Below are 14,496 nucleotides of genomic sequence, written 5' to 3' on the forward strand. Positions count from 1 at the left end.
GTGAATCATGATCGACTTGAAAAGTCATATAGCCTTCATGTACTGTTGTGCACATTTGGGCCCTTGGAGTCAAAAAGGTGGAGCACCACCGCTTTAGATAACAGATATAAATTATAAGCTTTAATTAAGCTTAAACTTTAAGTGTAGTTAAAGTTTGAACTTTTTTTAAATAATTTTTGTGTCAAACTAAAATTCCTGACCCAGTGGTTCTCAAAGTGTCCTTTGCACCCCCTGGAGGTGATGTGAGAGGCTTACCTAGTTATCTCTAAAATGTACCACATTTGAACTGATTGGTTCTGATGTGATACACATAAGAAACTATCATGTTTGTGTGCAATTTATTTTCCTCTGCTGCATTCTCCTGAAATGGCACCAAAAAAGGTGAAAGCTTTTCTGCTCTCAAAATGGGGAGTCACAAAAAAAGAGAGAACTGCTGTCTTAAAGAGGTTTTCATTTTAATAATTCTTTTAATAAAAAATGTGATTTAAAAATCTAATTCTATTATTCTAGCTCATTTTACCCTGGCATACAATTTTAGCAAGCAAGTAATTTAAGTCGGCAATGTGCAGTATGCTGAAAATAAAATCAGACTGCGTTAAAAGATTCAAAAAAGATTTCATGACAGAAAGCTATCATATGGCTTCAGAAGACTTGAAATATAGCGCACAAGTCATTTGACCTACTTTTATGCTGCTTTTTTGTGATTTTGCAGCTTGAAAGACCTAGTCCCATTCATTCATGTGAACAAGGGGAAGTGAAAGATGTCTTTTTTTTTTTTAAGCAGCTACATCAAGTGTGAGGATTTCTGTATTAAGATACAGAGCACCTTACAAATTAACTGGCAAGAAATAAGCACCCATAAATTACTGGCTGAAAGGTAAAAAATGTGTGATTATATGTTTGTTTCGATCTGGCACAGAAGCAGCTACGGTGTCACTGAAGCAATAAGAAGCTGTCAGGTGTATTTACTGAGATCTTTTTTTGAGACATGTCTTTGTGCTATATTTGTCGACTGTGCTAATCTAACAGTAGCTATAGCAACATGCTAAAATTGTAGCTCTGTGTATACGTTGTCATAAAACATTTATTTTAACTCACCCAAGGCACACAGTGTTTTACTTATTGTTATTGAAATACTCTGTATGGCTGAGCTTTGATTTTTGGATTTAAATAGAAAGCCCTCAGAGATTTGGAGTGCGTTAACAGCGGCTAATAATTTAAGACGAAACTTTTCTAAATTTGCATTTGATTATGACAACTTTTGTAGAAAAAAAAGACAGGCTGCTTTTTATCATCATTTTGAACTGACAAGATAAGAGTTCAGAATAATCATATTGAATAACGTGATTGGGATTTGCGCTCCATTTTGGGGATGTCTGTGTGCTTTTAGCAAACTGTTGTAACTTTGCTCAAAAAGAACAAAGAATGATGGAGTGAATACTAGATTTTCTCAAGAAATTGTTTTGGCACTGTGCTAGAGTGGTTGCCAGGGTGCTGTTATAGAGTTGCTAGGGTGTTCTGAGATTGTAAACCGTTTTTAGGGTGTACTAGGTGGTTGCTGCAGTGTTGCTATACAGTTACTAAGGAATTCTTAATTTCTAAACCATTGCAGGCTGTTTTGGGTGGTCACTAGGTGCATTGCTTGGTGGCATTGCATCAGTAAGAAAGAGAAAAAAACAATATCAGATATCAACAAAAACATCGTTTTAATAACAAAATATCATTCATTTGGTTTCATAAAACATCAAAACAAATAATATATGAAGCATAATTCCATCAAATATAAAACATTCACTTTGTGATTAGTTAGGAGACATGAATTGTAGTATGACTCATTCAAAAACACAACTTTTCACCATATTTATTAAATGACTACAAACATATGATGATTAAATACTGCAAAAAAACATGATGATTTACCACATTTTTAACACCCACCAGAAGAAACAAAAGTAGATGATATATTCGCAGCTTTCTGTGATTGTACAATCATAGGGTCACTGAGAGTTCATTCAAGTGTGATTTGCTTGGCATTCCACTTGTTAATTAATGATGTTTATAAACTACAACATTCCAGAGTTAAAGACATTTTCTGGAAATGAATGGACCCCAGATCCACAGCTGCCTTGTGTCTTCATTTCACAAACATTTGTCATCTCATCAACAACTTTAATCACATTTTTTCACTAAAACTGGGTGTGCACTCTGAATTTTGCCACCTTTTCTTTGTCAGAGACTCACAGTCTTTTTTAATTTTCAAGGCAAAATTTGTGATTAGTGCTGAAAGTGAGAATGGTATGTGGACTGCACTGCAAAAAAAAACAACATTATTTTGTCTTAAAACTTGTTTTATTAATTAAATATATTTGCCATTAACCGATTTGCAGATATTGTCCTTTTTAAAGCATAAATCTAACAAAATGTAGTTATGTTTACATTTCAAACAATAAAAAGTAATTTACCAGTGTGTTAAGATAAATATTCTAAATATAAAAATTCTTTTAAAAAGTATATTTATCTTGTTTTAAGGATGTTTAGATATTTCTACTGGGAGAAAAAAAGACAAATACTGAAGAAAATTATTAAGTGGTGCTTTAAAATGCCTAGTCAGTGCAGTCAAGACTAGCTAAATGTCTGGCCTATGTGCAGAACGGTCTGGTATGTATCCAGTCATTAACGTCATCATACAGTCTGATAAGAAACGATCTTAAAGTAGTAAATCATACAGTGTACACCCGGATTAACATTAGGACAAAAAATCTCAAAGCAGTTCATGTTGTGCACTGTCCAAGTATCCTCAGTGCAAACCCTTCTCATTCCCCATTTTGTCATGTTTCCTCAAGTTCGGGTTCTTCTGGAAGTGTGGTGAGATCTTGAATGACTACCTGCGGAGTTGGCATGCTGACGGGCATGGGCATTACGAACGGCACTGCCCCTCGAGAACTTTGTGGCACTGTGTCCCTCTGTAGTTCCGGAGCGAGAGCGGGTGTTGGCGCCTCCTGCAGGTGTCTCCGGTACTGCACAAAGCTACACGTTTTCAGGACAATGGCGAGGACGTTCTTACCCATGAGTATTCCAGACACTCGGCTGTCCCTATAAAACACCATATTTCCTCCTCGTATAAAAATTGTAATAAAGTTGATGGCGACCAGACTCAGAATGGGATACAACAACATCTTGTGCGGCACAATGTTCACACCTTGCATGCTAATTTCACTCAATGACACACACGGCAGTATTAGAAGTAGTATGTAGCAGTAGAAAAAAGTAAGGCCCTCCACCCATAGAGGGAGCCCTTTTCTCTGAGGCTCCCATAGGCTGGCCTGAATGTCCAAAATGTCGAGAAGATCCACCACAACCCAGAACAGCCGACTCCTCAACTCCTCCCTCTTCTTGAGCGGACGAACGTATTCCATGTGATCGATGGCTGCCAGCGTAACGTAAAGTCCCGGGACAAACACAGAAAGCAGCACTGTCAAAGCCTTGCAGGTAAGAGCGTCCACTCTCTCGCCTTCTGCCTTGTAGTTCTGGTAAACAAAGTATACCTTGATCTCCAGCACAAAGACATAGAAGAACCAAAGGATCATGGCGTAGCCACGTTTAGCAGTTTGTACCTCAGCACCGACCCATACCGCAATGTACCGCAGGACGATGAGGAAGCACACGTCCCCTACCATGACCATGATGCAGACACCCACCTTCCGTGGACCTTGATTCTGCTCCACAAGGTAGGCATCCAGCAGCGCCATGCTGCTCATGATAAGCACGCATGAAAGGCAAACATGTGGCTTGTTGGAAGGGGGCGGTGGGACCATGTTGATTATGAGGGACAAGATAAAAACGATGCGTTGTTGAATGTTCAATCAAACAGAGTTTTGTAGACCCATACGAGTTGCCTTAACTGTTCATCCCAAAGGCACAGCAGTCCTGGAATCAGTGGTTAATATAAATCTGCTTAATAGCACAGCAACCTGTTCCTCAAAATGAGGCGGGATGGGAGGAAGAGATAATGAGGAAGCAAGGAAAAAAATATCAAGAATGAGCCACACTTGCAGTTTCTAAATTCAGCCAGAAGCAAACAACCTAATGCACAGGATGTACTCCTTTGTACCACACAGCAAACCTGATACCGCTGTCAGTCATTAGTCCTCTCGCCTTAACTCACTCCCACAGTTCTCCGAGTGAACGTAGGCAACCTATGCATACTGATCACAGCCGCTTCGGTTTTCATTAATCGTTAATTGCATCATTCACAGCCAGAGTCTTACATATTTCAGTTCTTCCAGTCTGTAAGCACAACCACCGGCTATTATTTTCCAAAGAAGACTCTCACAGCTTCAAAAGCAAGAGGGGAAGACGAAATAAGCCACATGCTCTCTGAAAGAGTGGGTCAGGAATGATCGGCTGTGATAAATTTCTCATTTTATGCCAGAAGTGAATTCGTTCCCAGCACTACTCCTCAGAGCGTCGCACATGAGACTACAGCTGACAAGCTTCTCCTATGAGGTTCATCATTCCAGATTGCACGGAATAGTAAGTCTGCATGTGGTTTATGTATGGATGTTTTTCTCCGAAAAATTGCAGCAGAAGATGTCTTTGAAGCCCCGAAGTCTCAAATCCGATCCAATCCTCAGATCTCTCCCTCCCACAAAAGTCGATGTGGGTTTTGTAAGGTAAAGTATTTGAAAGTAAGTTTATCTATAAGAAAATTACCTCTTTTCTGAAGGATTAAAAGCACAGCACTCCTCCACAGTAACAGTCCTGCGCCTCCTGTGGATTAAAATCACTTTATTCTCATCTCCTCCCCAGTATCGACGCCATAGAAGTCAATAAGTTTCCACTTGCCCTCACCTCCGAAATCTCAGCAGCAGTAATCTCAATCTTCCCTCTTTCATCCTCTCAAACTATAGAGCAACGTACTGTGTGCAGCCTGTGGCTCCTCAACATATTCTGGTTAGATTTCACCCTCCTCCTGCTGTTTTTCTCTTCTCTCCTCCCTCTCTCTGCTCTCCTCCACTTATGCGCAGTCAGGCGTTGGGTGTCAAAGAGGAACGCTCAGCAACAGCTTCAGATAAAGTCCACGTGAAGGTTTCATTTGATCAGAGCTGTGCTGTCACAACTAGACCAGGGGTCTACAAACAGTACCTCTCTTAGGGATTCCCTTTATCAGACCTTCAGTTCCTCAGAAGTTCTGCTTTAAATCGTGAGTTGTGCAGTGGTCCAGGGGTCTTTGATCTGACAGACGAAATCGCAGAGAGACTGTGACTGTAACAAAGAGAGTGAGTAAAGGTTTTCACAATGCAGAAGCAATCACTGAGAGCATCAGGACAAAGATGGTTGGTCTAGATGGTAACCCTCATTTGTGAAAACTTATATTATTACAATTTAAAATACCTGTTTTCTATTTTAATATATTTTTAAGTGTCATTTATTCCTGTGATGGGAAAGCTGAATTGTCATTACTCCAGTCTTCAGTGTCACATGATCCTTTAGAAATCATCATCTAGTATGCTAATTGCTGCTCAAGAAACATGTATTATTAATCTCAATGTTAAATACAGTTGTGATGCTTAATATTTTTTTGTGGAAACCATAATACATTTTTTCAAGGGTTCTTTCAAAAATTCAAAAGAATAGCATTTTTTTAAACATTAATTAAACATTTATATATATATATATATATATATATATTCCTGTAACATTACAAATGTATTTACTGTCACTTTTGATCAGTTTAATGTGTCCTTTTGCAGAAATACAATATGAAGTATTGTTTAAAGTATTGAATTAAATTATTAGTAAAATGCAAATTTAAATTAATTAAAGCATTAATATTAAAATAGTATTAATATTAATACAATATTAACTTCAACCAAAACTAAAGTTCAGCTAAATGTTTAATTGTCTGTCTCACAGTGAATTATATACTGCACAATAAATGCTTTGAAATGTAAGTATTCTAACATACTAGGTTCAGCAGATATATAAGTGAATGATTTATAATGTATGTAGTTTATGAATAAATTTAGAACATATATATATAGGTTCTTTAAAAGTCAACATGAAACTTCTGTAATGTGTATTTAAACTAGCAAAATATAGCTAAAAATGTGTCTTGCAGAAATGATGCTTTAAAATACAGCTTTTCATATCATGCAGTTTTTCAGAGCTCTCGTTATGCATATGTTGATGCATGTGTGCTTACTGGGGAGGTTCTCCAGAGTGAAGAGGAAACCGTATGCAATCTATTATGGAAATGGAAAAAAGAGGTAAAAATTGTGTTTGATTCCAGGGCTGGGGGCAAAACTTTTATTTATGAGCTAAAGAGGAAGAACAACGATTTCTGATAGAGATATAAGCATGAAATAAGAAAAAAATTGTTTAAGTATAACAAGATTTCCTTAGGCTATAACAAAAGATCTACCTGCACATTTAAACTCCACCGAAGTAAACCTGAACTGCAAAATTATAGGTGTTTTAGAGCAAATTTGGAACCAAACGAAGCTTTTTATGGCTTTTAGTCCAAGTCTGTTAGCTTTGAGCTCATCTATATGCTTATGCAGTCCTAAATGTTGACAAAATCAACTATATGCATTTAAAATGTACATTCTTACTGAAACCACATGCTGGGTATGACTGATTATATCAGCCATTATTCATAAACCTTCAAATCAAATCAACACAATGATCGACAATGAATTAAAAATGCACAGAGACTTTGTTGTTAATTATAAAGCATATTACTTATAAATGTCCTCCCAACTTAGATTACCAGAGCGTTAGTCAGTCATGAATATTTGACAAGAATCCAGACCATTAGTTCCAACAACGAGAGGCCAATATCTTGCCTTTGTTAATTGGATGTGTTTGATCACTTTCCCTGCCCCCTTCTGAAAAGCACCAGACATCAATCTAAATGTGCCATTGAGAGCTATTACAGTAAGCCGAATCGTCTGATAGATGGTAGTTTCTACCATCGATGTGTCAAAATGTGCATCCATTCACAAGCACCATGAGACAGTGACTCAGATGAGTACATGCCCATAAGTGACCATTAATAAATGATTGAACAGAGTGAGACTAACTTAAGAAGAATCTGCATACTAATGTACTGCACACTAGTGGTTTTATTTTGAAAAAGCAAACTAATATGTAAAACAGAACAGCATGCACTGATAAGCATTAGAATCATTTGTATGTAGCATTGCATGCCAAAGTGAGCATGTTGTATGCCGTTTTTTTTTTATATTTTGCATTGTAATCTAATGTTGTGTATATTTTTGGTAGTTTAATTAAATCAGTTTTGGTAATGTTTTAATTTTGGTATTTTTTAAATTAAAGAAACATTAAAAATGTGGTTGCTGTTATTTGCGGTTCATTTGTGAGAATGTGTGCAATGCATTGTGGGATACAGTACCCAGTGCAGTGTGCATAGTGTAGCGGTTTATATAGTATAATATAGTATAATAGTATGCAATTATAGTATGCTTAACTTTTGGCTGTCTGAAAAAAATTAAGTAATATGCCATTTCGAACATATCAAATGCACCAACAAGGGAATCAAATGGGCTGCGTCCAAACTTTTCATTCCGAAAGCACATTTGTCTCGTTTAATGAGCCACTTTAACACACACTTGGCAAGGAGTACAAAATTACCCTCTGCTTAACCTGAGCAATTACAAGTCCCAAACTTGCCGCAGAATATACTGCACCCCATATCCTCAGCGTAACGAAATGAAACACACCCTTTATGTCTCTTAATTAAATCTGCTAGCTGTAACTGTAACACTGAGCTGAGTTCTATGTAGTGTAGAGGGAGGTATAATTCCATCACTGCACCATACGGGAAAATGCAGATGCAAACTGGGAGCAACTCGATCAGAGAAGCAATAAACAGTGAAAGCAATATACCAAGTCCTCGGACCTCAGCAACATGCATTATACATGGGAACGGGATGCTGTAAGATGAAATACAGAAGTTTTCTGCCTTCTGCTGATGTGTTAATGTAAACTGTGTAAATCTTTCAAAGAGTTTACTTACAGCAAGTCACTATTAATTCAATCTTGCACTTGAAGTCTTTAAACTTGGAATAAGAGAATCATTCCTGCTATGTAGTGCATTTTTATGTTTCTATAATGGATAAAATATTAAACTCACAAATTTTAAAAACTGAAACCATGTTAAACCAATTTATCAATTTTTCATTGCCTTCAGTTTCCTATGCAGTCTGTTGTAGAATATCTGACAAAACCTTCAGGAAGTGACATCATTTTGGAGGGGAAACAACTACGCAAATGTATTAGCAATGCATTTGATAAATTGTGTCATGTTTTGTGGTAGTAGGTTTGCCTTTTAAAAAAAAAAATCAAAGCATGGTTAAAAAAATAATAAAAATCATTCAAACTGTTGACACCCTTATGTAAGCCGAAGTTAAATAATAATTGCTAACTTTTGCACACAGTATTTCAGCACAAATTACTAATTTTAATTTTTCAATTATTAATAATAATAATTACTAATTATTCCATTTTCAAATTTTATTTCAAAAATCAGGATGAAACAAAGAGCTAAATTTAGGTAATTTTTTTTAATTGATCTTACATAAAAGAGTCAACATTCTGAATTAATTTTATTATTTATTAAATAGATTTTTTTTTCTTAAAATGATCATACAGATTTCTGTAATTTTGTCATGTATCAAACAAAACATGACACAATTTATCAAATGCATTGCTAATACTTTCTGATGGTTTATATCGTTGTTTTCCCACCAAAATGATGTGACTTTCATGAAGGTTTTGTCTGGTATTCTTTTTCTTTTTCTTCAGAATTCCTTAAGTGAATCAGCCACGAAAACAATACAGAAAGTGTGTGCAAATAAACAACACATCCATTTCTTAGTGAATTTCTCTCACAGAGTTCAAAAAGAACAGGAATGACCCGTCTATCGATGAAAGGAATGATTGTGTCTGCAGAAAATGATTGTTTGGTTTTTTTCCCTTTGTGTGCACAGAGGAAGCACTTATTTTCTTGAATGTGTTTTCCTCTATCTGTGAGTAAGAGAGATCGGGCTCCAAGTGTTCATTTTTAGCAGTGGCCTACTTCTCTGTCACCATGAAGAATTGTCCTCGGGCATAAGACCTGTTCCTCGTACCTCTCTCCTTTCGTCTTTCCCTCTCTCTCTCTATCCCTCACCCCTGTTTCTCTTTCCATGTGCCTCAAGTTTTCACCCAAATCCACAGATCTATTCAGTAGAGGCTTGTTAAAGGAATAGCTCATCCAAAAATCAGGAGTCTGCCATTATTTACTCACCCTCTATACCTGAATGGTATTTTTTTTTCTGCAGAGCAAAGGTATTTTTTAAGAACTGATATATTGAAACTCTTGTTGACATGACAGTTGTCCAAAAAATTCAACAAAATACCATAAAATATGCTAGACTTGTGCACAATATTCTAACACTGTTCAAATATGCCTATTTCCATACTATATCATATAGGCGAAAAATAGTACGTCAAAAGATCATTATGTCCAAATTCATAGTATTAAAAAAAAACAGACGGCAAAAGTACCCGGATAACTGACTACTTCTGCTTGGATTCTGAAGTGCACATTAAATGGATAATTTACTATCCCATGAGGCCACAGGAGAGGATTTGTGAAAGCAACGCAACTGACACTAGTAACAACATGGCGCATGTAGTACGTCTGAATTTTGTACTACCAATATTAATACTATATAGAACATAATTTTTTTTAACAGGCGTGAAGTTTCAGCCAAATACTTTAGACAGATATGACTTACTTTGAAACAATTTTCACTCAGAAATTACTAGTAAATTTTACATATAATTACCAAGAAATTGCAAGTAACACCAAATTAAATGTGGAAATTTTGAAGTAGAAAGACTGAAATTGTATTTTTCTTGTAAAGTATAATCATAACCTTGTTTTATTTACAACTTTGAAAAATCCTTTTTTACAACGTATACTGAAGGCTAACTGAAAACTAGCTTTGGTAATATAATGTGATATGTTTAAAACACGTGAATAAATACCCAATTAGTTAAGGGATTTTCTTTCATTTCTAATCAGGCACCGAACCGAATACCAATAAGAAAGTTAAACAAAGTGCAAAAGACCGATACTTACACAAGTTAAGAAAAATACATCATGTACACATGCGATGGACGATCATAATGCATATCTGCATTATTTAACATAACTTGATTGTGTGTATGTGTGTGTGAGCTGAGTGGGAGTTCGAGGTCTCTGGTTTCTGCCTGGGTAACTGCAGACAGAGATTGCAGACTATGTCACCCTCAGGCAAATCGACTTTCATTTCAAATGGTTCACCCACAGTGGCAGCTTACTGTACAGTACCTCTCTCTCCGATAATAACTCGTCAACACATTCTGTCGGATTTATGGCTAGCAACTGCAAGTTAACATATTGGTTCATCTCATAAATTCCCAGCATGTTTATGGAGACATTGTTGGTCCATACGTGAATGGGTCTATTTGCTGATAAGCATCGAAAAATGTCTGAACATCTGATTAGAATTGCATAAGACATAAGGCTGTTTGCACTGGGAGCACATTTTGTTAATCGTTGGTGTATGTGTGTGCATCCCTTATGAAAAAGAAGTTTATTCAAGTGTGCTATTAGTATACTTCTTTTAAACTAAAAAATAGGAAAGTATACTTTGCAGTACAAACTAAACATTTTGATGTAAACTAGTTGTGTACTCAAAGTTTACTACTGTTATACTTAAAGTATACTTAAAAGTATACTTGAACTTTACTTAAGTATACTTACTAAAATAAACTTGAAGTATACTACTTTTTGGTAAGGGATGTCTTGCAGTTTTTTTCAGCATCTGAATTCACTATTGCTGCATTTTTAAAACCATGTCAAATTAAATCTGTTTTTCACTGTATCTACGTCATGTTTACATTCATATGGTATAGCCTAAATAATCTACAAAAAACTGGATACAGATTCCCAAAGTGTAGCTACAAATAGGATTCGAGGAATCAAATAATGAGCAGTTCAAGCAGTCCCCAAAGAATGACGGTTACAAAGCATTTTTCGCTTTGTGCATTCATTCACCAAACGTTAAAAAAAATGACAGAGCCGCACACTAGTGAGTCAAACACATTTAGCGCAATCAGTCCAATTTGCGAACAAATGACTGTAATGAGTTGGTTATTTTTAGTGAATTACACACATGCAGAGAAACTAATGTAATATGTTCGTCGAATTAATTACTCGGTTCTTTTTATTGAATCAAAAACATACAGCGCAACCAGTGTAGTCTGGTTTGTGAACAAATGACTCTAATAAATCGGTTCTTTTTAGTGCAACCAGTGTAATCCGGCTTGTGAACAAATTAATCTAATGAATTGTTGTTGTAGTAGTGAATCAAACACATTGATTCACTACTACATCGCAAACGCAAACCAGTCTGACAAACGAATGAATGACTCCTATTCGTTTGTCAATGAATGACAAACGAATGAATGACTCTAATAAGCTGTTTTTTTTAGTGAATCAAAAACATACAGCGCAACTAGTGAGGTTGGACTCATGAAAAAATAATCTAATGAATGGTTTTTAGTGAATCAAACGCATGTAGCAGAACCAGTAAACTTTCCAAACGAATGACTCTGAGTCTATTCTTTTAGTGAATCAAACACATACAGCACAACCAAGGGAGTCTGTTTGCCAAACGAATGACTCTAATGAGTCGGTTCTTTTAGTGAATCCAACACATACAGCACAACTAAGGGAGTCTGTTTGCCAAACGAATGACTCTAATGAGTCGGTTCTTTTAGTGAATCAAACACATACAGCACAACCAAGGGAGTCTGTTTGCCAAACGAATGACTCTAATGAGTTGGTCTTTTTTAGTGACTCAAACATATGCAGCGCAACCAGTGTAGTCCGTTTCACGAATGAATTAGTCTAATAAAACAGTTCTTTTTAGTGAGTCAAACAGATGCAGTTCAACCAAAGCAGTCTGTTTCCCAAATGAGTTACTCTACTGAGATTATTTACTCTTCTATCACTGACTGGTTGTCCATTTGACAACATGTAGTTAAAGATATTTGTTTGTTTATTGTTGTTTAATGTTAAAGCAAATTATTAGATTATTGTTAATTCAGTGCACACATGCTGCCCACATGGCATGCTAATATGACCTGGTTAAAATGTGCAGTTTATGCATTTCTAACAAACATGGAATTAAACAGGCATTAAAAGTAATTAAACTTTTTAAAAAAGCACTTCAAGATTCCTGCTCTTTGTTCCATTTGAACACAAAAAAATGCATCATGTGTAAATAACACCTTAAATTTGCATCATAAGCATATACAACCACAGCACAATGTCGGCATAAATAGCATCCGAGTCTATGATTATTGCTCTGCAATTAAATGTAAAGCAATCACGTTGTTGTTGAGAACCATCACATCACAGGCAGTTTATTTTTAACAAGCCGACTTGATTAATCGCAGTAGATTCTAGAAGTCTCTAGGAAGGCTGCCTCTGACCCACAAAAATAATTCCAACCCCCATTTGTTCCCAAGTTTTATGGTGCTCATATTAAAAAGTCATGAGAAGACTTGCTAAAAATGCATTTGGCCGCATCAAATTAGCCCAATTAATGTTGGAGGTTCAAGAGCATGCATGTGTCCCTGCATGCACCACTGCATTCTGCATTGCTTATGTTCTCTCTTCCTCTAGACCCTGACTGTAGCCCACCGCCGTAGCCCACCGCTAGGATTCAGGAGCAGTTGAAAAAAATGTACAGTGGTACCTAAAAGGTTTTGGACACATAAGCTATACTTAAAAATACATTGCATAATTCAATATCAAAACAAGTGTCATTTAATTTAAAGCTAGCGTTAACATTTCATATAAAGAAGTTTCTTCGGTTTTAAAGGGTAAAACAATAGATACCCTTGTGAAAAAGAAGTAGTTTAAATTTAAAGGAATAGTTCACCCAAAAATGAAAATTTGCTGAATATGTGCTCAACCTCAGGCCAAGAGGTAAAGGAGTTTGTTTGTTTGTTTAGAAATGTAGCATTGCATCACTTGCTCACCAATGGATCCTCTGCAGTGAATGGTTGCCGTCAGAATGAGCGTCCAAACAGCTGATAAAACCATCACAATAATCCACACGACTCCAGTCCATCAATTAACATCTTGTGAAGTGAAAAGCTGTGTGTTTGTGTAGAACAAATCCATCATTAAGATGCTTTTAACTTAAAACAGTTGCTTCTGGCTAAAATATGTGTCTGCTATCCATGCTTTCTCCCGTGAAAAAGTTGTCTCATCTGAATCAGGAGAGAAACATGCACAGATCTGTTCTGTCTAATATCTAGTTTCAGCTAGACTATAAGGGAGCATCGCATGTAGCTTTTGCAGAGCAGGAAATCCCATAATACTTTGAGATGAGCTGAGAGAAATAACAAATCCAAGATGGCAGACAAGAAACTTACTGTATATAGAAACTTTTGGATTATAAATTATTTTACCTATTATCTATTCATCTGATATATATGTATGCTTATTAGAGTATTTTGTCATTAGCTTAGCAACATGCTAACGGCAAACTCCATTGAAATCCAATGTGTTTCTCTTCGCGGAGTTGCCCGTGTAGAACATTTTGAAGGTTTTGAAACAGGGTTCAAACACATTTGGACATGTTTTGGTTGTCAAGTGTTTGTGAAGCCTGATGGAAAACACAAACAATCATCTTGAGATCAAAAAGTCACTGCAAAAAAAATGGCTCAGACAAGTGAAGTCAGTTGTGAAAGGTCTCGCAGCATTTGTTTACAAATGCCACTCATACATTTTTAACTAACTTAACTCTAAACCTCTGACTTCAGTGTCCAAATAATTTTTAGGGCCATGGTATTTTGAAGTGGCGCCGGAAAACTGCCACGAGCGTCGCTTCAGTATTCAAGGCATATTTTTAGGTCATGTTTACCCAGCAGATCAGAAAACACTGAAAATCCTTGATCAAAATATGTCTCTTCTTCTGACATTTTGATAGACAGTCTAAGCCAGTGTTTCTCAACCAGGGGTCCGTGGACCCCTAGTGGTCCTTGACGTAAGGCCGGGGGGTCCGTATAAAGTATGAATTTTTGTATAAATTTTGTATATTTTGACATGACATGTTCCCATGAAAGAAAAATCCAATATAGCTGATGATATGGCCAAATACAGGACAAGTCAACTAACTTGAATTATACTTGACTGCATTTGGTCCTCACAAAGACACAAAGGATACATAGATGAGTCAGTTTTGTTCTGGGGGTCCTTGAGGATGGTTCTGAATTGGACTGGGGTCCGGTACGCCAAAAGGTTGAGACTCACTGGTCTAAGCTACAAATGTTTTACCCAGTAACTGTTATTCAAAATAAAACAAAAAACATAAATAAAACAAAAAGAGATGTGTTTGTTGCAGGCAGAAAGAAAATGTTAAT

General features: G+C 36.3%; 1 protein-coding gene across 1 annotated transcript; it reads right to left on the reverse strand.

The window, feature by feature from the left end:
- Positions 1–2,598: 2,598 nt before the first annotated feature.
- Positions 2,599–4,175, reverse strand: LOC107653574 (transmembrane protein 121-like). Its single transcript, XM_016440312.1, has one exon. It carries the CDS (start codon positions 3,813–3,815, stop codon positions 2,829–2,831), a length of 987 nt encoding a protein of 328 aa, XP_016295798.1. The 5' UTR covers positions 3,816–4,175; the 3' UTR covers positions 2,599–2,828.
- Between the last annotated feature and the right edge of the window lie 10,321 nt (positions 4,176–14,496).

The sequence above is a fragment of the Sinocyclocheilus anshuiensis genome, unplaced genomic scaffold (genome assembly GCF_001515605.1).
Source record: "Sinocyclocheilus anshuiensis isolate Anshui unplaced genomic scaffold, SAMN03320099.WGS_v1.1 scaffold1079, whole genome shotgun sequence".
NCBI classification, from domain to species: domain Eukaryota; kingdom Metazoa; phylum Chordata; class Actinopteri; order Cypriniformes; family Cyprinidae; genus Sinocyclocheilus; species Sinocyclocheilus anshuiensis.

Coding starts and splice junctions, on each gene's coding strand:
- LOC107653574 (XM_016440312.1), bottom strand. CDS start 3,815: ATGGTCCCACCGCCCCCTTCCAACAAGCCACATGTTTGCCTTTCATGC.